This window comes from Aethalodelphis obliquidens, unplaced genomic scaffold (assembly GCF_003676395.1).
Source record: "Aethalodelphis obliquidens isolate GAN/ISIS:26980383/991018 unplaced genomic scaffold, ASM367639v1 scaffold1, whole genome shotgun sequence".
In the NCBI taxonomy this organism is placed as follows: domain Eukaryota; kingdom Metazoa; phylum Chordata; class Mammalia; order Artiodactyla; family Delphinidae; genus Aethalodelphis; species Aethalodelphis obliquidens.
Genome location: NW_020837945.1, coordinates 15,044,202 through 15,066,552, shown reverse-complemented (window position 1 = coordinate 15,066,552; position 22,351 = coordinate 15,044,202). Strand labels below are relative to the sequence as shown.

General features: G+C 39.4%; 1 protein-coding gene across 1 annotated transcript in view; it reads right to left on the bottom strand.

The window, feature by feature from the left end:
• LOC113623593 (glutamate receptor ionotropic, kainate 1-like) overlaps nt 1-21,969 on the bottom strand; it is a 77,997-nt gene extending 56,028 nt beyond the window's left edge. Inside the window, exons 1-2 of the mRNA XM_027113092.1 lie at nt 21,963-21,969; nt 21,834-21,921 (exon numbers count right to left, since the gene is read on the bottom strand). Of these exons, the coding sequence (XP_026968893.1) occupies nt 21,834-21,921; nt 21,963-21,969 (95 nt within the window). The remainder of the gene's footprint in view (nt 1-21,833; nt 21,922-21,962) is intronic.
• Nucleotides 21,970-22,351: the final 382 nt, after the last annotated feature.

The following is a 22,351-nucleotide window of genomic DNA, read 5'->3' as shown; positions in this document are numbered from 1 at the left end:
ATGCAAGAGATTTCTGTGCATTCATTTTGTATCCTGCTACTTTACCAAATTCATTGATTAGCTCTAGTAGTTTTCTGGTAGCATCTTTAGAATTCTCTATGTATAGTATCATGTCATCTGCAAATAGTGAAATCTTTACTTCTTCTTTTCTGATTTGGATTCCCTTTATTTCTTTTTCTTCTCTGATTGCTGTGGCTAAAACTTGCAAAGCTCTGTTGAATAATAGTGATGCGAGTGGGCAAGCTTGTCTTGTTCCTGACCTTAGTGTAAATGGTTTCATCTTTTCACCATTGAGGACGATATTGGCTGTGATTTTGTCATATATGGCGTTTAATATTTTGAGGAAATTTTGAGGAAATATGCCTACTTTCCTGAGGGTTTTTATCATAAATGGGTGTTGACTTTGTTGAAAGCTTTCTTTGCATCTATTGGGATGATCATATGGTTTTTCTCCTTCAATTTGTTAATATGGTGCATCACATTGATTGATTTGTTTATATTAAAGAATCCTTGCATTCCTGGGATAAACCCCACTTGATTGTGGTGTATGATTCTTTTAATGTGCTATTGGATTCTGTTTGCTAATATTCTGTTGAGGATTTTTGCATCTATTTTCATCAGTGATACTGGTCTGTAGTTTTCTATCTTTGTGACATCTTTGTCTTGCTTTGGTATCAGGGTGATGGTAGCCTCGTAGAATGAGTTTGGGAGTGTTCCTCCCTCTGCTATATTTTGGAAGAGTTTGAGAGAATAGGTGTTAGCTCTTCTCTAAATGTTTGATAGAATTCACCTTTGAAGCTGTCTGGTCATGGGCTTTTGTTTGTTGGAAGATTTTTAATCACAGTTTCAATTTCAGTGCTTGTCATCGGTCTTTTTATTTTCTATTTCTTCATGGTTCATTCTCGGAAGGTTGTACATTTCTAAGAATTTGTCCATTTCTTCCAGGTTGTCCATTTGATTGGCATAGAGTTGCTTGTAGTAATCTCTCATGACCCTTTGTATTTCTGCAGTGTCAGTTGTTACTTCTCCTTTTTCATTTGTAATTCTATTTTTTTGAGTCTTCTCCCCTTTTTTCTTGATGAGTCTGACTAATGGTTTATCAATTTTTTTATCTTTTCAAAGAACCAGCTTTTAGTTTTATTGATCTTTGCTATCATTTTGTTCATTTCTTTCTGATCTGATCCTTATGATTTCTTTTCTTCTGCTAACTTTGGGTTTTTTTTGTTGTTGTTGTTCTTCTTCTTTCTCTAATTGCTTTAGGTGTTAGCTTAGGTTGTTTATTTGAGATGTTTCTTGTTTCTTAAGGTAGGATTGTATTGCTATAAACTTCCCTCTTAGAACTGCTTTTGCTGCATCCCATAGATTTTGGGTCGTTGTGTTTTCACTGTCGTTTGTTTCTAGGCATTTTTTGATTTCCTCTTTGATTTCTTCATTGATCTCTTGGTTGTTAAGTAGTGTATTGTTTAGCCTTCATGTGTTTTTATTTTTTACAGATTTTTTCCTATAATTGATATCTAGTCTCATAGCATTGTTGTCAGAAAAGATACTTGATATGATTTCTATTTTCTTAAATTTACCAAGGGTTGATTTCTGACCCAAGATATGATCTATCCTGGAAAATGTTCCATGAGCACTTGAGAAGAATGTGTATTCTGTTGTTTTGGATGGAATGTCCTATAAATATTAATTAAGTCCATCTTGTTTCATGTATCATTTAAAGCTTGTGTGTCCTTATTTATTTTCATTTTGGATGATCTGTCCATTGGTGAAAGTGGGATGTTTAAGTCTCCTACTATGATTGTGTTACTTTCAATTTCCCCTTTTATGGCTGTTAGCATTTGCCTTATGTATTGAGGTGCTCCTATTTTGGATGCATAAATATTTACAATTGTTATATCTTCTTCTTGGATTGATCCCTTGATCATTATGTAGTATCCTTTATTTTTTCTCTTGTAATAGTCTTTGTTTTAAAGTCTATTTTGTCTGATATGAGAATGCTACTCCCTCTTTCTTTTGATTTCCATTTGCATGGAATATCTTTATCCATCTACTCACTTTCAGTCTGTATGTGTCCCTAGGTCTGAAGTCGGTCTCTTGTAGACAGCATATGTACAGGTCTTGTTTTTGTATCCATTCAGCCAGTCTATGTCTTTTGTTTGGAGCATTTAATCAATTTACATTTAAGGTACTTATCGATATGTAAGTTCCTATTACCATCTTCTTAATTGTTTTGGGTTTATTATTGTAGGTGTTTTCCTTCTCTTGGGTTTCCTACATAGAGAAGTTCCTTTAGCATTTGTTGTAAAGCTCGTTTGGTGGTGCTGAATTCTCTTAGCTTTTGCTTGTCTGTAAAGGTTTTATTATCTGTGAAATCTGAATGAGATCCTTGCTGTGTAGAGTAATCTTGGTTGTAGGTTTTTTCCCTCATCACTTTAAATATGTCCTGCCACTCCCTTCTGGATTGCAGAGTTTCTGCTGAAAGTTCAGTTGTTATCCTTATGGGGATTCCCTAGTGTGTTATTTTTCTCTTGCTGTGTTTAATATTTTTTCTTTGTATTTAATTTTTGATAGTTTGATTAATATGTGTCTTGGCATGTTTCTCCTTGGATTTATCCTGTATGTGCCTCTCTGTGCTTCCTGGACTTGATTAACTATTTCCTTTCCCATATTAGGGAAGTTTTCAACTATAATCTCTTCAAATATTTTCTTAGTCCCTTTCTTTTTCTCTTCTTCCTCTGAGACCCCTGTAATTCGAATGTTGGTGTGTTTAATGTTGTCCCAGAGGTCTCTGAGAATTTCCTCAATTCTATTCATTCTTTTTTCTTTATTCTGCTCTGCAGTAGTTATTTCCACTATTTTATTTTCCAGGTCAGTTATCCGTTCTTCTGCCTCAGTTATTCTGCTACTGATGTCTTCTAGAGAATTTTAATTTCATTTACTGTGTTGTTCATCACTGTTTGTTTGCTCTTTAGTTCTTCTAGCTACTTGTTAAATGTTTATTGTATTTTCTCCATTCTATTATTTGCAAGATTTTGTATCATCTTTACTATCATTATTCTGAATTCTTTTTCAGGTAAACTGTCTATTTCCTCTTCATTTGTTACATCTGGTGGGTTTTTGCCTTGCTCCTTCATCTGCCGTATGTTTCTCTGTCTTCTCATTTTGCTTAACTTACTCTTTTTCGCAGGCTGCAGGTTTGTAGTTCCCATTGTTTTTGGTGTCTGTCCTCTGGGCCTAAGGCTAGTTCAGTGCATTGTGTAGGGTTCCTGGTGGAGGGAACTAGTGCCTGTGTTCTTGTGAATTAGGCTGGATCCTGTCTTTCTGGTGTACAGGTCCACATCTAGTGCTTTGTTTTGGGTTGTCTGTGGCCATATTATGATTTTAGGCAGCCTCTGTGTTAATGGATGCGGTTGTGTTCCTGTCTTGCTACTTGTTTGGCATAGGGTGTCCTGCACTGTAGCTTGATGGTCAATGAGTGGAGCTGCGTCTTGGCATTGAGATGGATATCTCTGGGAGATTTCGCCAATGAGTGGATCTGGGCAGTCTCTTGTGGACCAGTGTCCTGAACTTGGCTCTACCACCTCAGAGGCACAGCCTTGATTCCTGGCTTGAGCACCAAGAGCCAGTCATCCACGTGGCTCAGAATAAAAGGGGGAAAATAAAGAAAGAAAGAAAGAAAGAAGAAAATATAGTAAAATAAAGTAAAATAAAATAGTTATTAAAATAAAAAATAATTATTAAAAAATTTTTATGTAATAAAAAATAAAAAAAAAGAAAGAAAGAAAGAAGAGAGCAACCAACCAAAAAACAATTCCACCAATGATAGCAAGTGCTAAAAACTATACTTAAAGAAAAAAAGAAAAGAAAGAAAGAAAAAAAAAAAAAACGGACAGACAGAACTCTAGGACAAATGGTAAAAGCAAAGTTATACAGATGAAATCACACAGAGAAGTATACACATACAAACTCACAAAAAGAGAAAAAGTGAAAAAAAATATATATATCGCAGCTCCCAAAGTCCACCTCCTTGATTTGGGATGATTCGTTGTCTCTATTCAGGTATTCCACAGATGCAGGGTACATGAAGTTGATTGTGGAGATTTAGTCTGCTGCTGTTGATGCTGCTGGGAGAGATTTCCCTTTCTCTTCTTTTTCGCACAGCTCCTGGGATTCACCTTTGGATTTGGACCCGCCCCTGTGTGTAGGTCGCCTAAGGGTGTCTGTTCCTGCCCAGACAGGACGGGATTAAAGGAGCAGCTGATTCGGGGGCTCTGGCTCACTCAGGCCAGGGGGAGGGAGGGGCACGTATGTGGGGCGAGCCTGCGGCGGCAGAGGCCAGCATGACATTATACCAGCCTGAGGCACGCCGTGCGTTCTCCCGGGGAAGTTGTCCCTGGATCACGGGACCCTGGCAGTGGTGGACTGCACTAGTTCCTGGGAGGGGAGCTGTGGAGAGTGACCTGTGCTCGCACACAGGTGTCTTGGTGGCGGCGGCAGCAGCCTTAGCATTTCATGCCCTTCTCTGTTGTCTGCGCTGATAGCCGCAGCTCACGCCTGTCTCTGGAGCTCCTTTAAGCAGTGCTCCTAATTCCCTCTCCTCGCACAGCAGGAAACAAAGAGGCAAGATAAAGTCTCTTGCCTCTTCGGCAGTTCCAGACTTTTTCCCGGACTCCCTCCTGTGTAGCTGTGGCGCACTAACCCCTTCAGACTGTGTTCATGTCGCCAGTCCTCTCCCTGGAATCCAACCTCCGAAGCCCGAGCCTCGGCTTCCAGCCCCCGCCTGACCCGGCGGGTGAGCAGACAAACCTCTCGGGCTGGTGAGTGCCGGTCAGCACCGATCCTCTGTGCGGGAATCTCTCCTCTGTGCGGGAATCTCTCCTCTGTGCGGGAATCTCTCCACTTTGCCCTCCGCACCCCTGTTGCTGTGCTCTCCTCCGCAGTTCTGAAGCTCCCCCCCTCCACCACCCACAGTCTCCGCCCGCGAAAGGGCTTCCTAGTGTGTGGAAACCTTTCTTCCTTCACAGCTCCCTCCCACTGGTGCAGGTCCCATCCATATTCTTTGTCTCTGCTTTTTCTTTTTTTCTTTTGCCCTACCCAGGATTTGTGGGGAGCCTCTTGGCTTTTGGGAGGTCTGAGATCTTCTGCCAGCGTTCAGTAAGTGTTCTGTAGGAGTTGTTCCACATGCAGTTGTATTTCTGATGTATATTTGAGGAGGAAGGTGATCTCCACGTCTTACTCTTCCACCATCATGAAGCTCCCGCAATTTCTTTCTAAACTGACTTTCTCTCTTAAATAACCAACTAGTGTCAGTTTTCGAAAGCTAAGATGTTTGTATTAAACTATTTCGGCTCCTTTTGGAAATGTCTCTGGCTTTTATAGACTGATGAGATGAGATGCATGTGAAGATTATTTCTCTGTTCTTTGAGAAACCAGAGGTGAATATTATGTGACCATGTTAATACTTCCTATGGAATCATGTTGGATATATATTCTGAAATTTACCTTAGGAAGAATTCTGCTTTTTGATTTTGTCTTTTTCTTTTTTCAGACAATGGTAAGTAGGTCCTGGGGTAGGGGGACTTTCAGTTTCTCTCAGAAATGTTAGTAGATGTGCAACAGTGAAGTGGTAAGCTCACACAGCAGACACTTTTTCACCAGAAGAAGATCGACATATGGTGGGTTTACTGCCGCAAACTAGCTGGCCCACAATTGGAATAGCCCCTACTTAAGACCAGAAACTCTTTGATGTTACGGCTTCCACAGTAATTAATAGCAATTATTTGTTTACTTGTCTATCTTTGCAAGAACGTGGTGAGAACCCTCATGAAGATGGACTGTGTCATATTCAGAATCACCATCCTTATGAAGACCAAAGTATCTTAAGATGTTCAGCCTGCAGCTGTTTAGGGGAAAAGTTAACCACTGGCTGAGATGTGAGCACCATTAATCTGTATACGGCAGGCTAGAACAAATATCTGAATTGGAAATGAAGTTCTGAATCTTGGTCCACCTACTTCCTCTTTGAGAAAGATTTTTAAGTACCAGGAAGAAAGTTAGTATGAAATAGCTCTTTCACTATTAATATTTCATTTAAGCCTTATAATAATCCAGGTAAGAGGTAGTGTTCTTGTTTTTATAAATGAAAAAATAAATAGAGAGGTCACATATTTTGACCAGATTATTCAAAATCACAAAGCCTTGTCTTTAACAAACTCAGGTATTTGATTCATTATAAATATAAATATATTTACTTCACCAGGTTATTTCTGATGTACTTCATCTCTAAATATTAGTTAAAACTGCTGCCTTGATTACCTTGGAGGACTGCTCTATAAAGGAAATGATATAATGCAGTGAAAGTTCCTTGAACATGCAATCATGCCTCAGAAATAAGTATTATTACACATGGATAATGGGGATAAAAAAGGGATTTGGCACTTGTAGAACTGCCTGCTCGCCTCAGAATTGTTTCTTTGGTATAGGGTTGTCTTTTACGTAAAGCTGCATATACCTGGGTTTAAGAGAATATTAAGTGCTGTTGTTACGTGCTTAGATGGTGTGTAAGTAGACTGTGTTTTGTCATTTTGGGGGTTACTTTCTTTCATTCCTTCACCAAACAAGCATTATAAATGGTGTCCTTAGCTCAACACCCTACCACTATCTCCTTTTTTTCTTTAGAGAAGGTTGCTGACAAATACCAAAAACCTATAGTGAGTGAAGTGAGATATATACAAGACTGGGGAAGTGCCAAGAAAGTGAAATATGATAGAAACAGGAGAAAGCTATTAACAAGTGTCAGACCTCACACAGAAGCAGATTCTTTCAGCATTAGCCACTTCCTCTCTCCTCCCCATAGCTGCAGTTTTACAAAATTGAGTTTCGGTGTCTCTGACAGGTGAGTAGAACGACACATACATAATGACACATGTATTATTATTATTACTACTATCATTATTATTTTAGTTTTGTAGGTGTGAGCTTGTCAATGAGACATTTCAAGTCTTTGGGATTCTCCATATAGACAACTTCTGGAGGCCTGGGTTCCATGGTTTACAGAGGAGGAATCCCTACTTTTTTCCTTCTTCTGTTCCTCTTCCTTCTCTGCTCTTTCTCTCCCTTCACTACTCCCCATTTCCCGTTTTTTCCTAAGGTCAATGCTTCTCTCTCTTTCTATTAGTTAAGCTGAGCTGAGCATGACTTCTCTTAAAAATTCAATGGGCCATGGAAGGGTTAGAAAAAGCAAAACTAAGAAACTAATTTAGGCTCAAGGGAGAGAAGTTAAGTGGCCCCTCCCACCCCTGACCATCTTATTTTTTTCTAAATTGTCCCAGCCAAGTCAGTGCGTGAGGGAAGAGAACAGGAATTTGAGAGTTCCTCAAATGAAGGAAAGGAACCAAATGAAGATGAAGACCCAACTTTCTTTTTCTTTTCTTTTCTTTTTAACTGAACTCCTGAGAAGTAGAGCATGGCAGATGGAGTGCAGGAGGGTGATAAACCTCAAAATCCATGTGCCTGGCTTTTCCATGTTCACTTTCACCACCCACAGTCACACGTCATATGTACCCAAAGTTAAGAAGTATTGTTCGTATTTTTTTACATAAACTATTTTTCTATTTTTAATTATGTGAATTATATAAAAACATTTTCTGTTTTCTCTTAAGTGAATCAGACTAAGTACAAATTATAAATCAGTCCTTATATATTGACTGACATATGTGATATTGTAATTAATAATAAGAAGTACAGGGCTTCCCTGGTGATGCAGTGGTTAGGATCTGCCTGCCAAAAAAAAAGAATCCGCCTGCCATTGCAGGGGACACATGTTCAAACCCTGGTCCGGGAAGATCCCACATGCCGCGGAGCAACTAAGCCCATGCACCACAACTACTGAGCCTGCTTTCTAGAGCCCATGAACCACATCTACTGAGCCTGTGTGCCATAACTACTGAATCCCATACCTAGTGCCTGTGCTCCGCAACAGGAGAAGCCACCGCAATGAGAAACCCACACAGTACAATGAAGAGTAGCCCCAGCGTGCAGCAACTAGAGAAAGCCCGCACGCAGCAATGAAGACCCAATGCAGCCAAAACAAACAAACAAATATATAAACAAACAAATAAGTAAATATAATTTTTTAAAGAAGTATATATTTGGTTTTTGACCTCATTTCTGGCACTAAACTCCTAAAACCCTTGAAATTTCTTAACTGTTGAGAGCAATTAAGGTGTCTTTTATTATATTAATGAGATGGCTTTTGGAAAATATCTAAGGCTGGAGGCTGGTTGCTAGGAGAACCAACGATTATGATTAGAAGGTTGGAACTTTCAGTCCCCCCTCCCCCAACTTCTGGGAAGGGGAGAGGGGCTGGAGATTGAGTTCAATTTCCAATGGCTAATGATTTAATCAATCTTGCCTTTGTAATGAAGCCTCTATAAAATCTCAAAAGAACAGAGTCTGGAGAGCTTCTGGGTTGGTGAACACATGGAGATTTGGGGAGAGTGGGGTGCCTGGAGAGGGCATGGAAGCTCCACACTCTTTCCCTGTACCTTGTCCTATGCATCACTTCCATCTGACTGTCCCTGAAATATATTCTTTTTAACAAACCAGTAATCTAGTATGTCAAGTGCTTCTCTGAGTTCTGTGAGCTGCTGTGGCAAATAAATCAAAGCCAAGGAGAGGGCTGTTGGAACTCCAACCTACAGCTGGTCAGTCAGAAGCACAAATGATAATCTGGGTATATCTGAAGTGAAGAGCAGTCTTGTATGACTGAACCCTTAACCTCTGGAATCTGACACTATCTTTAGCTAGATGGTGTCAAAATTCAGTTGAATTGTAGGACACGCAGTTGGCAACAGAGATTTGCTTGGTGGTTGGGGAAATCCCTCCTCCCCCAATATACATGTTGGAATTAAAATCAGAACCCTCTTAATATGGTTAGGGACCAGCCTCTGTCTTATCACCAATAGGAAGCTTGCATGAGGGTCAAAGGTCATCATCAATGTATACCCCCAGCCTATTCCCCATCTTCCCCACAATTTTCAGGCTGAGGTTATGGCAAATGATAATTTAGAACATATTGTCCAACCAAAAGGAAAAGGTCAGAAAGTGGAAGAGGGTTTTTGTTGTTGTTGTTGTTTTTGTTTTGAGTCAGGCTCTGACTTCCTGTGTGAATGTTTGTGCCACTTAAAATGATAAGGGTAGCATCATATAACCTATACACAGCAAACTAGATTGCGTTCTGAAAAACACTTTTTCTTAATGAATGTGTGTATTTAGGCTTGGTTTACAAGGGCCTATGGGTCCCTGTCTTTGTTTTTATCATTATACTCTGCTGGGAAGAATAGATGTTGGCACAAATAAGGCTAATGTGAAAGGCTCTGTCCCCTTCCACTCTATATCCCTCACCTGAGAAAAGGCACCACACATGTTCACTCAAAAAGGGGTGTGAAAAAATAAGGTGTAGGCTTACCTTCTGGAGTAGTTTTGAAAGTCAAAACCAACATTTTTTGGTACGGGACAACTTGGAGATCTGGGAGCAGGGCTGTCCAGCGAAACTCTGGGGTGTGACCTCCTTGGGAAAAGCTGTGAATTGGCCCAGGCTCTACAGTGAGCCACTGAGCACTCCAGCGAGCTGTGGGGTGATTTTGCTAGCCCAGTGGGTCCAAATGGCAAAGCATTGAGCCAAAGAGGATTATTCTTAAACCTTAAGCTCTTTTGGAGTTTGCATTGCTAGCCTTCAGACTTGCTTGGGACCCATCACCTCCTTCTTCTTTCTGATTTCTTCCTTTTGGAATGGGCATAACTATCTTATGCCTGTCCCAACGTTGTATTTTGCACATAACTTGTTTGGTTTCACAAGTTTGTAGCGGGGAGAGAATTTTACCTGGAGCCTCACCCATATCTGATTTAGATGAAATTTAGATGAGACTTTGGCTCTAGATTTTAGAACTAATGCTGGAACATGTTAAGAACTTTGGGGCTGTTGGGATGAAATGCATGTATTTTTATGTGAGAAGGAGATGAATTTCGGAAGGACCAAGGCCAGAATGCTATGGACTGAATATTTGTGTATCCCCAAATTCATATGTTGAAGCCCTAATGTGACAATATTTGGAGGTGGGGACTTTGGGAAGTAATTAGATTATTAGAGTGGAGCTCTCATGATGGAATCAATGTCTTTATAAGAAGAGGAAGAGGGAGAGAGAGAGATCTTTATCATGTGAAGATAGGAGAGAAGATAGTTGTCTACAAGCCAGGAAGCCTGTCCTCACCAGACACCAGATCTGCCATCATCTTGACTTGGACTTCCCAGCCACCAGAACTGTGAGAAACAAATGTTTGCTGTTTAAGCCACCCAGTCTATGGTGTTTGTCATAGCAGCCCTTGCTGACTAAGATATACAGCATCTTCATTTTTTACCCCAAGTGCTTTGAAATTGAAAATGGACAATTTAACAGAAATCACATCTATGCATGTACCATTCTCTTGCAACAGGATTCTGAATTCATGGCACAGTGATTTACAGTAAGCAGAGAAAAACTCACTTGAAATTGCAGTAAAACTTAGGTAGCAGAGTTCCATTACCATGAGAGTGTTTCTCTCTCTATTGCGTAGACTCCTGCACCAATGAGTTCAAGCTAAGTCATAGACTGTAGTATTTTGTGACTACAGGGACACAGCTGGTAACCACAGATGGCTACATCCTGCACAGGTAGCAGTTTGCTTTCAGTGGGGTATAGTGGTGGGGAGATGTGGGCCTAGTCAAAGCTAGTGGTTTGCATCACATAGTTCGATCTAGACTTCCAAGAGAATTGTTCATAATCATAAGCCCTACTACTGTTGGGTCAACAGCATAATCTCTGTAGGCAAAAGGTAGCACTTAGAGAAGGCTAAGACCAAATGCTGTGCTTTTACAAGGATACCTGAGGTAAACCCAAAGCAATGGTTTCCAAACATTTTCTAGACCCCATTCCACACATAATCAAATAGAATCATAATGTCAAGGAATAGGGTCCAGAAATCTTAAAAGGACCCAGCCTTGCTCTAGGTCCAATTTATTGAACGTTTATAAATTAAAAAATGTTTTTCTTAGTTTCCAAGGATATTTAATAAACTGCTTCCTAACCTGCTTTCAAATCACTGCTTTCCTGTAAAGACCTTTCCTCTAACTTCATGGCTTACAGTAGTTTAATTCAGTTCAACACACATTTATTAAATACATATGTGCTTTTCCTGAAGAAAGCTGTGTTTAGCTTTGATGAAAGAGAACCGGGCATTTCCTAGTTTTCTATGGAGCAGGGAGGTATCCCAGTCGAGTCAGTGTAAGTATAAAACAGTGGGAATTAAGACCTTGTTACACGCACATATTTTATAAAGAAGCATTTCTACTGTTACCTATTGTTTCCACTCCAGCTCCCTCTAGATGGAGCCTATGCTGGATGATGAGTGGAAGTATAAAATGTACACTATTCTTCCCAAAAGGAATTTAAGAAAAACAATACTTCATTGTTCCAGGGAATCCATCTCATTTGATGATGAGAAAGAAAAAAAAAACACACACACACAAAAATAATAACACTCAATCTTGTTCCTGTAAAAGGAATATATTGTTTTGATTCTATTTACTTTGTAATGGTGAATATATTCCAATAACAACCATTTCAGAAATGCAGTAAAATTACACCCCACATATATTTATTTGTTTGTTTGTTTGTTTGTTTTTTACTTCAACTGGTCATTGCTTATGTTATGTCTATAAATCTATTGAAGAACTCATTCATTCATTCAATGATTCATTCACTCATTTATTCATTCATTTATAAAATGCCTACCCAACTGTGAGCCAGACATTGTACTAGACACCGGGGATACAGCAGTGAACAAAATAGACAAAAATCTGACTTTAGGGCTTTACATTCTAGAAGGAGAACTGATCATGAACAAGAAGAAGGCCATTGGCATGTCAGGGTGAGAGGCCCGGGAAAGATCTCATGGAGAGGGCAACTTCTGAATAAAAACCTGAAGGAAGTAAGGAAACTGCATTGGAGATAATGGGAGAGCATTCCTGATGGAGGCAACAGAATGTTCTATGGTAGGAGCTGGCTGGTGTTAATTTTGAGAAGTAATGAGGATGAATGGGGGTGAGCCAGGTTTGGACCAGCAGAAGATGAGCTGAGGACAATGATGGTGATGGATTAGAGCAGATCACAGAGGGCCTTACAGGCCATAATAAGACTCTGGGTTTTACACTGAGTGATATGGAAAATCACTGGAGGGTTTTGAGCAGAATAGTGAAATGACAGGACATATATCAAGAAAATCACCCTGTGTGATACTGTGATTTATGATAAAAGAAATAGGTATTCTTTGGTCTTCATCGCCTTTTCTGGCACCACGCTCCTAAAGCCTTTGGAATTTCCTAAGTGATGAGAGCAATAAATGTGTCTTCTGTTATGTTAATATGGTGACTTTTGGACCATATCTAAGGATGGGGGCTGGTTGCCAGGAGAACCAATCAAGTGATCAGACAGTTGGAATTTTCAGTCCTACCCCTGACCTCCATGAAGGGGAGAGGGGTTAGATGTTAAATTAATCATCACTGGCCAATGGGTTCATCAATCATGCTTATGTAGTGAAGCCTAAAGGATGGGGTTCAGAGAGCTTCCAGGTTGGTGAACACATTCATATAACAGGATAGTGACACACATCAACTCCATAGGGACAGAAACTGCTGTGCTAGGGGCCCTCCCCAACCTCACCCAAGATATCTCTTCATCTGGCTGTTCATCTGTATCCTTTATCATATCCTTTAATAAACTGGTAAACATGAGTATTTCCCTGAGTTTGTGAGCTGCTCTAACAAATAATCAAATTCATGGGGGAAGAGGTCATGGGAACCTCTGATTTGTAGCCAAGTAGAACAGATGTTGTGGGTAGCCTGGGAATCTACCATTTGTGATTAGCATCTGAAGTGGCAGGGCAGTCTCATGGGACTGAGCCCTTACCTCATGAGATCTGACACTATCTCCCAGTTGTTTCATAATTGAGTTAAATTGTGGGACACCCAGCTGCTGTCACAGAGAATTGCTTGGAGTGGGAAAACCTACACACATTGGGTGACCAGAAGTATCAGAAGTGTTGTGACTGTGGCAGTAGTGTGAGATTTAAGGAGAAACACAGGGGATGGGATTTGTCCAACTCACCTTGGTTTCTGTATTAAAAATGGACTGAAGGAAGGAGAAGGGCAAGGACAAAAGCAGAGAGATCTGCTCCCGGAGCAGGTGCAATTATAGGCTATTGTAATAAGCGGCACCACGATAATCCAGGTGAGAGATGATGGTTTGATACAGGTATTGAGGTGTGCCAAAAAGTGGTTAAGTTCTAAATAAAAATTGAAGAAAGAGCTGGCAGGATTTGTTGATGAACACTGAGAAGAAAAGTGTCATGAATGTCAACAGGTTTTTGGCTTGAAATTTCCATTCACCAAGATGAAAAAAAGCACAGGTGCTTGATTTGGAGCATGATGATTTTGTGATGCCTATTACAAGCAGAGCTGTCAACCAGGAAGTCATACATATGGATCTAGATTTTATGGGAGAGGTCTGGACTGAAGAGAGAAATTCAGGAGTTATCACCAAAGGTGATGTTTAGGTGGTATTCAGAGTCACAAGACTGGCTTACATCATTCAGGAGCAAGTGTAGACAGAGAGAGGCAGAGATTGGAGTGGTACAGTCAGAAGTCTAGGAATGTCTGCAGCCACCAGAAGCTGGAGGAGTCAAGAAATTGAACCTTCCTTAGAGCCTTTGGAGGAAGTGAGACCCTGCTGACACCTTGATTTTGGACTTATGTCCTCCAGAACTGTGAGAGAACAAATTTCTGTTGTTTTAAGCCAACCAGTTTGTGGTAATTTGTTACAGTAGCCACAAGAAATGAATACAGTATCCAAATTGTCTTAAGAAAGTTTCAATAGTGGCTGCTTTTAATTACTGTATTCTTTTCCTCCTTGTAAACGTTACTTTATTCAGTACTTCAAATAATAATCTCTACATTTCTAACTTGATTTTGCAAATAAAGTTAAGTAACTGTACCACACAGCACGTTGGGTTTCTTTGTTTATTACATTTTCTTTGGACATGCAATAAACATGGAAAGTGGGTTTCTATGAGCTCTGCTTAGTGCCTTAAATAGCTCCTGTGTGCCTGTGGTGACAGATTGTGAGGTAATCCAGGAAGGAAGGGTAAAACTATTAGCTGACAATCGAGAAATGGAAAGCTTCAGTATTGTTGACTCCTGTTTTGCATTCCCGTGGAATAATAGCCATTCCAGAGCCATCAACAGAAAACAAGATGGCGGGGGGAGACCTTCAAGATGGCAGAGGAGTAAGACATGGAGATCGCCTTCCTCCCCACACATATATCAGAAATATATCTACATGTGGAACAACTCTTACAGAACACCTATTGAATGCTGGCAGAAGACCTCAGGCTTCCCAAAAGGCAAGAAACTCCCCACATACCTAGGTAGGGCAAATGAAAAAAGAAAAAAAAGAGACAAAAGAATAGGGATGGGACCTGCACCTCTGGAAGGGAGCTGTGAAGGAGGAAAAGTTTCAACACACTAGGAAGCCCCTTCACTGGCGGAGACAGGGGGTTGACAGGGAGACAGCTTCAGAGCCACAGAGGAGAGCACAGCAACAGGGGTGCAGAGGGCAAAGTGGAGAGATTCCCACACAGAGGATCGGTGCCAAAAAGCACTCACCAGCCTGAGAGGGTTGTCTGCTCACCTGCTGGAATGGCTGGGGGCTGGGAGCTGAGGTTCTCGCTTCGGTGGTCAGATCCCAGGGAGAAGACTGGGGTTGGTTGCATGAACACAGCCTGAAGGGGGCTATTGCAACACAGCTAGCCATGAGGGAGTCCGGGGAAAAGACTGGACCGCCTAAGAGGCAAGAGACCATTGTTTCAGGGTGCGCAAGTAGAGGAGATTCAGACCAACGCCTAAATGAGCTCCAGGGATGGTTGCACGCCACAGCTATCAGCGTGGACACCAGAGACTGACATGAAATGCTAAGGCTGCTGCTGCAGCCACCAAGAATCCCATGCACAAGTGCAGGTCACTATCCATACCTCCCCTCCTGGGAGCCTCTGCAGCCTGCCACTGACAGGGTCCCATTAACCAGGGACAACTTCCTTGGGAGAACAGACAGCGTGTCTCAGGCTGGTGCAACATCATGCCAGTCTCTGCCGCTGCAGGCTCGCCCCGCATTCTGTACCCCTCCCTCCCCAGGGCCTGAGTGAGCCAGAGCCCCTAAATCAGCTACTATTTTAACCCCTTCCTGTCTAAGCAGGAACAGATGCCCTCAAGCGACCTATGTGCAGAGGCGGGGCCAAATCCAAAGCTGAACCCCAGGAGCTGTGCGAACAAAGAAGAGAAAGAGAAATCATTCCCAGCAGCCTCAGGAGAAGTGGATTAAATCTCCACAATCAACTTGATGTACCCTGCATCTGTGCAATATCTGAATAGAAAAAAAATAATCCCAAAATTGAGGCAGTGGACTTTGGGGGCACCTGTAGACTTGGGGTTTGTTTTCTGCATCTAATTTGTTTCTGGTTTTATGTTATCTTACTTTAGTATTTAGAGTTTATTATCATTGATAGTTTTGATTATTGATTTGGTGACTCTCTTCCTTTTATATATATATATATATTACTTTTTTTTCCTTTTTGTGAATGTGTATGTGTATGCTTCTTTGTGTGATCTGTCTGTACAGCTTTGCTTTTACCATTTATCCTAGGGTTCTGTCTGTCCTTTTTTTTTTTCTTTTTGTATAGACTTTAGTGCTTGCATCATTGGTGGATTTGTTTTGGTTCTTTGGTTGCTCTCTTCTTTCTTTCTTTCCTTTTTCTTATTACTTTTTAATTTTTTCAATTTTTAATTTAAATTTTAATTATTTTATTTTATTTTAATTTAATTTTTCTTTCCTTTTTTTCTCCCTTGTCTTCTGAGCCTTGTGGCTGACAGTTTTGGTTCTCAAGCCGGATGTCAGGCCTGTGCCTCTGAGATGGGAGAGCCGAATTCAGGACACTTGTCCACCAGACACCTCCCTACACAATGTAATATTAAAAGACAAAAGCTCTTGCAGAGATCTCCAGCTCAACTCAATGACCAGCAAGCTACAGTGCTGGACACCCTATGCCAAACAACTAGCAAGACAGGAGCACAACCCCACCCATTAGCAGAGAGGCTGCCTAAAATCATAATAAGATCACAGGCACCCCAAAACACACCACCAGACATGGTCCTGCCCACCAGAAAGACAAGGTCCAGCTTCATCCACCAGAACACAAGCACCAGTCCCATCCACCAGGAAACTTACACAAACCATTGAACCAACCTTAGCCACTGGGGGCAGACACCAAAAACAACAGGAATTAGGAACTTGCAGCCTGTGAAAAGGAGACCCCAAACACAGTAAATTAAGAAAAATGAGAAGACAGAGAAACATACAGCAGATGAAGGAGCAAGGTAAAAGCTGATCAGACCAAAAAAATGAAGAGGAAATAGGCAGTCTACCTGAAAAAGAATTCAGAGTAATGATAGTAAAGATGATCAAAAATCTTGGACATAGAATGGAGAAAACATAAGAAACATTTATAAGGACCTAGAAGAACTAAAGAGCAAACAAACAATGATGAACAACAGAATAAATGAAATTTAAAATTCTCCACAAGGAATCAAGAGTAGAATAACTGATGCAGAAGAACAGATAAGTGACAAGGAATATAAAATAGTGGAAATAACTACCACAGAACAGAAAAGAAAAAAGAATGAAAAGAATTGAGGACAGCCTTAGAGACATCTGGGACAATATTAAATGCACCAACATTCGAATTATATGGATCCCAGAAGAAGAGAAAAAGAAAGAGACTGAGAAAATATTTGAAGAGATATAGCTGAAAACTTCCCTAAGACAGGAAAAGAAATAGTCAATCAGGTCCAGGAGGCACAGAGAGTCTTATACAGGATAAATCCAAGGAGAAACACGCCAAAACACACATTAATCAAACTATCAAAAATTAAATACAAAGAAAAAATATTAAAAGCAATGAGGAAAAAACAACAAATCACATACAGGGCAATCCCCATAAGGTTAATAGCTGAACTTTCAGCAGAAACTGCAAGCCAGAAGTGAGTAACAGGACATAATGAAAGTGATGAAAGGGAAAAACCTACAAACAAGGTTACTCTACCCAGCAAGGATCTCATTCAGATTCAATGGAGAAACTAAAACCTTTACAGAAAATCAAAAGCTAAGAGAGTTCGGCACCACCAAACCACCTTTACAACAAATGCTAAAGGAACTTCTCTAGGCAGGAAACAAAAGAGAAGGAAACCCTACAATAACAAACCCAAAACAATTAAGAAAATGGTAATAGGAATATACATATTGATAATTACCTTAAATGTAATTGGATTAAATGCTCCAACCAAAAGACATAAACTGGCTAAATAGATACAAAAATAAGACCCATATATATGCTGTCTCCAAGAGAACCACTTCAAAACTAGGGATGCATACAGACTGAAAGTGAGGGGATGGAAAAAGGTATTCCATGCAAATGGAAATCAAAAGGAAGCTGGAGTAGCAGTTCTCATATCACACAAAAGGGATTTTAAAATAAAGACTATTACAAGAGACAAAGAAGGACAGTACATAATGATCAAGGGATCAATCCAAGAAGAAGATATAAAAATTGTAAATATTTATGCATTCAACATAGGAGCACCTCAATACATAAGGCAAATGCTAGCAGCCATAAAATGTGAACTTGACAGTAACACAATCATAGCAGAGGACTTAAACACCACACTTTCATCAATGGACAGATCATCCAAAATGAAAATAAATAAGGAAATGCAAGTTTTAAATGGTACATTAAACAAGATGGACTTAATTGATATTTATAGGACATTCTAACCCCCAAAACCAGAATACACATTCTTCTCAAGTGCTCATGGAACATTCTCCATGATATATCATATCCCAGAGGACAAATCAAGCCTTGTTAAATTTAAGAAAATTGAAATTGTATCAAGCATCCTTGCTGACCACAGTGCTATGAGACTAGATATCAATTACAGGAAAAAACCTGTAAATAATACAAACATATGGAGGCTACACAATATACTAATAAATAACCAAGAAATCACTGAAGAAATCAAAGAAAAAATAAAAAAAAAACCCTAGAAACAAAAGAAAAAGAAAATACGACAATCCAAAACCTATGGGATGCAGCAAAAGCAGTTCTAAGAGGGAAGTTTATAGCAATACAATCCTACCTTAAGAAACAAGAAACATCTCAAATAAACAACCTAACTTTGCACCTAAAGCAATTAGAGAAAGAAGAACAAAAATACCCCAAAGTTAGCAGAAGGAAAGAAATCATAAAAATCAGATCAGAAATAAATGAAAAAGAAATGAGGGAAATGATAGCAAAGATCAATAAAACTAAAAGCTGGTTCTTTGAGAAGATAAAAAAAAAATTGATAAACCATTAGCCAGACTCATCAAGAAAAAAAGAGAAGACTCAAATCAATAGAATTACGAATGAAAAAGGAGAAGTAACAACTGACACTGCAGAAATACAAAAGATAATGAGAGATTACTACAAGTAACTCTATGCCAATAAAATGGACAACCTGCAAGAAATGGACAAATTCTTAGAAATGCACAACCTGCCAAGACTGAATCAGGAAGAAATAGAAAATATAAACACACCAATCACAAGCATTGAAATTGAAACTGTGATTAAAAATCTTCCAACAAACAAAAGCCCAGGACCAGTTGGCTTCACGGGCAAATTCTATCAAACATTTAGAGAAGAGCTAACACCTATCCTTCTCAAACTCTTCCAAAATATAGCAGAGGGAGGAACACTCCCAAGCTCATCCTACGAGGCCACCATCACCCTGATATCAAAACCAGAAAAGGATGTCACAAAGAAAGAAAACTACAGGCTAATATCAGTGATAAACATAGATGAAAAAATCCTCAACAGAATACTAGCAAACAGAATCCAACAGCACATTAAAAGGATCATACACCATGATCAAGTGGGGTTTGTCCCAGGAATGCAAGGATTCTTCAATATACGCAAATCAATCAATGTGATAAACCATATTAACAAATTGAAGGATAAAAACCATATGATCATGTCAATAGATGTAGAGAAAGCTTTCAACAAAAGTCAACACTGATTTATGATAAAAACCCTCAGGAAAGTAGGCATAGAGAGAACTTTCCTCAAATAATAAAGGCCATATATGACAAACCCACAGTCAACATCATTCTCAATGATGAAAAACTGAAACCATTTCTTCTAAGATCAGGAGTGAGACAGGTTTTCCACTCTGTCCACTATTATTCAACATAGTTTTGGAAGTTTTAGCCACAGAAATAGGAGAGAAGAAAAAGGAATCCAAATCAGAAAAGATGTAAAACTGTCACTGTTTGCAGATGACATGATACTGTACATAGAGAATCCTATAGATGCTACCAGGAAACTACTAGAACTAATCAATGAATCTGGTAAAGTAGCAGGAGACAAAATTAATGCACAGAGATCTCTTGTATTCCTATACACTAATGATGAAATATCTGACAGAGAAATTAAGTAAACACTCCCATTTACCATTGCAACAAAATGAATAATATACCTTGGAGTAAACCTACCTCAGGAGACAAAAGACCTGTATGCAGAAAACTATAAGACACTGATGAAAGAAATTAAAGATGATACAAACAGATGGAGAGATATACCATGTTCTTGGATTGGAAGAATCAACATTGTGAGAATGACTCTACTACCCAAAGCAATTTACAGATTCAATGCAATCCCTATCAAACTACCACTGGCAGTTTTCACAGAACTAGAACAAAGAATTTCACAATTTGTATGGAAACAACAAAGACCCAGAATAGTGAAAGCAATCTTGTGAAAGCAAAACGGAGCTGGAGGAATCAGCCTCCAGGATTTCAGACTATACTAAAAATCTACAGTAATCAAGACAGTATGGTATTGTTACAAAAACAGAAATATGGATCAATGGAACAGGATAGAAAGCCCAGAACTAAATCCAGGCACATATGGTCAACTTATTTTTGATAAAGGAGGCAAGAATATACAATGGAGAAAAGACAGCCCCTTCAATAATTGGTGCTGGAAAAAGTGGACAGCTACCTATAAAAGAATGAAGTTAGAGCACTCCCTATCACCATACACAAAAATACACTCAAAATGGATTAAAGACCTAAATGTAAGTCCAGATAGTATAAAACTCTTAGAGGAAAACATAAGTAGAACACTCTATGACATAAATCACAGCAAGATCCTTTTTGATCTATCTCCTAGAGAAATGGAAATAAAAACAAAAATAAACAAATGGGATTTAATTAAACTTAAAAGCTTTTGCACAGCAAAGGAAACTGTAAATAAGACAAAAAGCCAACCCTCAGAATGGGAGAAAATATTTGCAAATGAAACAACTGACATAGGATTTATCTCCAGAATTTATAAGCAGTTTATGCAGCTCAATATCAGAAAAGCAAAACACCCAGTCCAAAATTGGGCAGCAGACCTAAATAGACATTTCTCCAAAGAAGATATACAGATTGCCAACCAACACATGATAGGATTCTCAACATCACTAATCATTAGAGAAATGTAAATCAAAACTACCATGAGGTATCACCTCACACCACTCAGAATGGCCATCATCAAAAAATTTACAAATAATAAATGCTGCAGAGGGTGTGGACAAAAGGGAACCCTCGTGTATTGTTGGTGGGAATGTAAATTGATACAGCCACTATGGAGAACAGTATGGAGGTTCTTTAAAAATCTAAAAATAGAGCTACCATATCACCCAGCAATCCCACTACTGGGCATTTACCCTGAGAAAACCATAATTGAAAAAGAGTTATGTACCACAACGTTCATTACAGCTCTATTTACAATAACCAGGACATGGAAGCAACCTAAGTGTCCATTGACAGATGAATGGATAAAGAAGATGTGGCACATATATACAATGGAATATTACTCAACCATAAAAAGAAATGAAATTGAGTTATTTGTAGTGATGTGGATGGACCTAGTGTCGGTCATACAGAGTGAAGTTACTGAGAAAGAGAAAAACAAATACCGTATTTGTTTCCAAACACATATATATGGAATCTAAAAAAAAAATGGTTCTGAAGAACCTAGGGGTAGGACAGGAATAAAGACTCAGGCCTAGAGAATGGACTTGAGGACACAGGGAGTGGGAAGTGTAAGCTCGGATGAAGTGAGAGAGTGGCATGGTCATATATACACTACCAAATGTAAAATATCTAGTGGGAAGCAGCCACATAGCACAGGAAGATCATCTCAGTGCTTTGTGATCACCTAGGGGGGTGGGATAAAGAGGGTGGCAGGGAGATGCAAGAAGGAGGAGCTATGGGGATATATGTATATGTATAGCTGATTCACTTTGTTATAAAGCAGAAACTAACACACTATTGTAAAGCACTTATACTCCAATAAAGATGTTAAAAAAAACAAAAACAAACAAACAAATAAACAAAAGATGGCATTTTGATCTATTCCTTTGCTGATAGCTGCTCCTTAAATATAAAATATTTTATTGCCTCCCTTTATTGCCACATCTATAATTCTAGTTTATCACATCATAAGCAATTTACTACACCCTATATTTACTGCTCCTTTAGTTTCAAGGCTACACATTTAGATTCTAAAATTCCCTTAGATAAATATTCTCTTCCCACTCAGCTTACCTCTTCTTGTTTACTTTTGGAGACCAAAACAGTCTTGATGAAGTTTTCATGGTAGTCGAATTTGGAGGAGAAGCAGGTGTTTCTTGACCTAATGGAGCATTAGAGTACAAGGGATACCTGGATTTTTACCTTTCATGATGTCCTGGGTGAGGACAGAGCTGTGGATAAGGATGGGCACAGACTCAATTATCTGGCTGTTGCCCAAATCTGCTACAAGTTTCTTCAGATATCAGTGTCCTTTGTAAAGGGAGAATGGGGTTTGATGTTCCTCCCCTGAGACAATAACCATGCCCAAGCTGTCTCCTTGATGTCTCAGAGAAAGCTGCATGAATTCAGTAGGAATGGCCTTTGAGGAAGAAGAAAATATGGCTATGGGGTGAGGAATTTCTTGAAAAGGTAGCCAGTTGTGGGAAAGGCCAGGTAAGGGAAACGTTATGGGTTATGAACAGTTTAGCAGATGCTGCCAGTAATTTTTCTTAATTTCAGTTGCACATAAAATAAAAAAAAAATATCCAAAG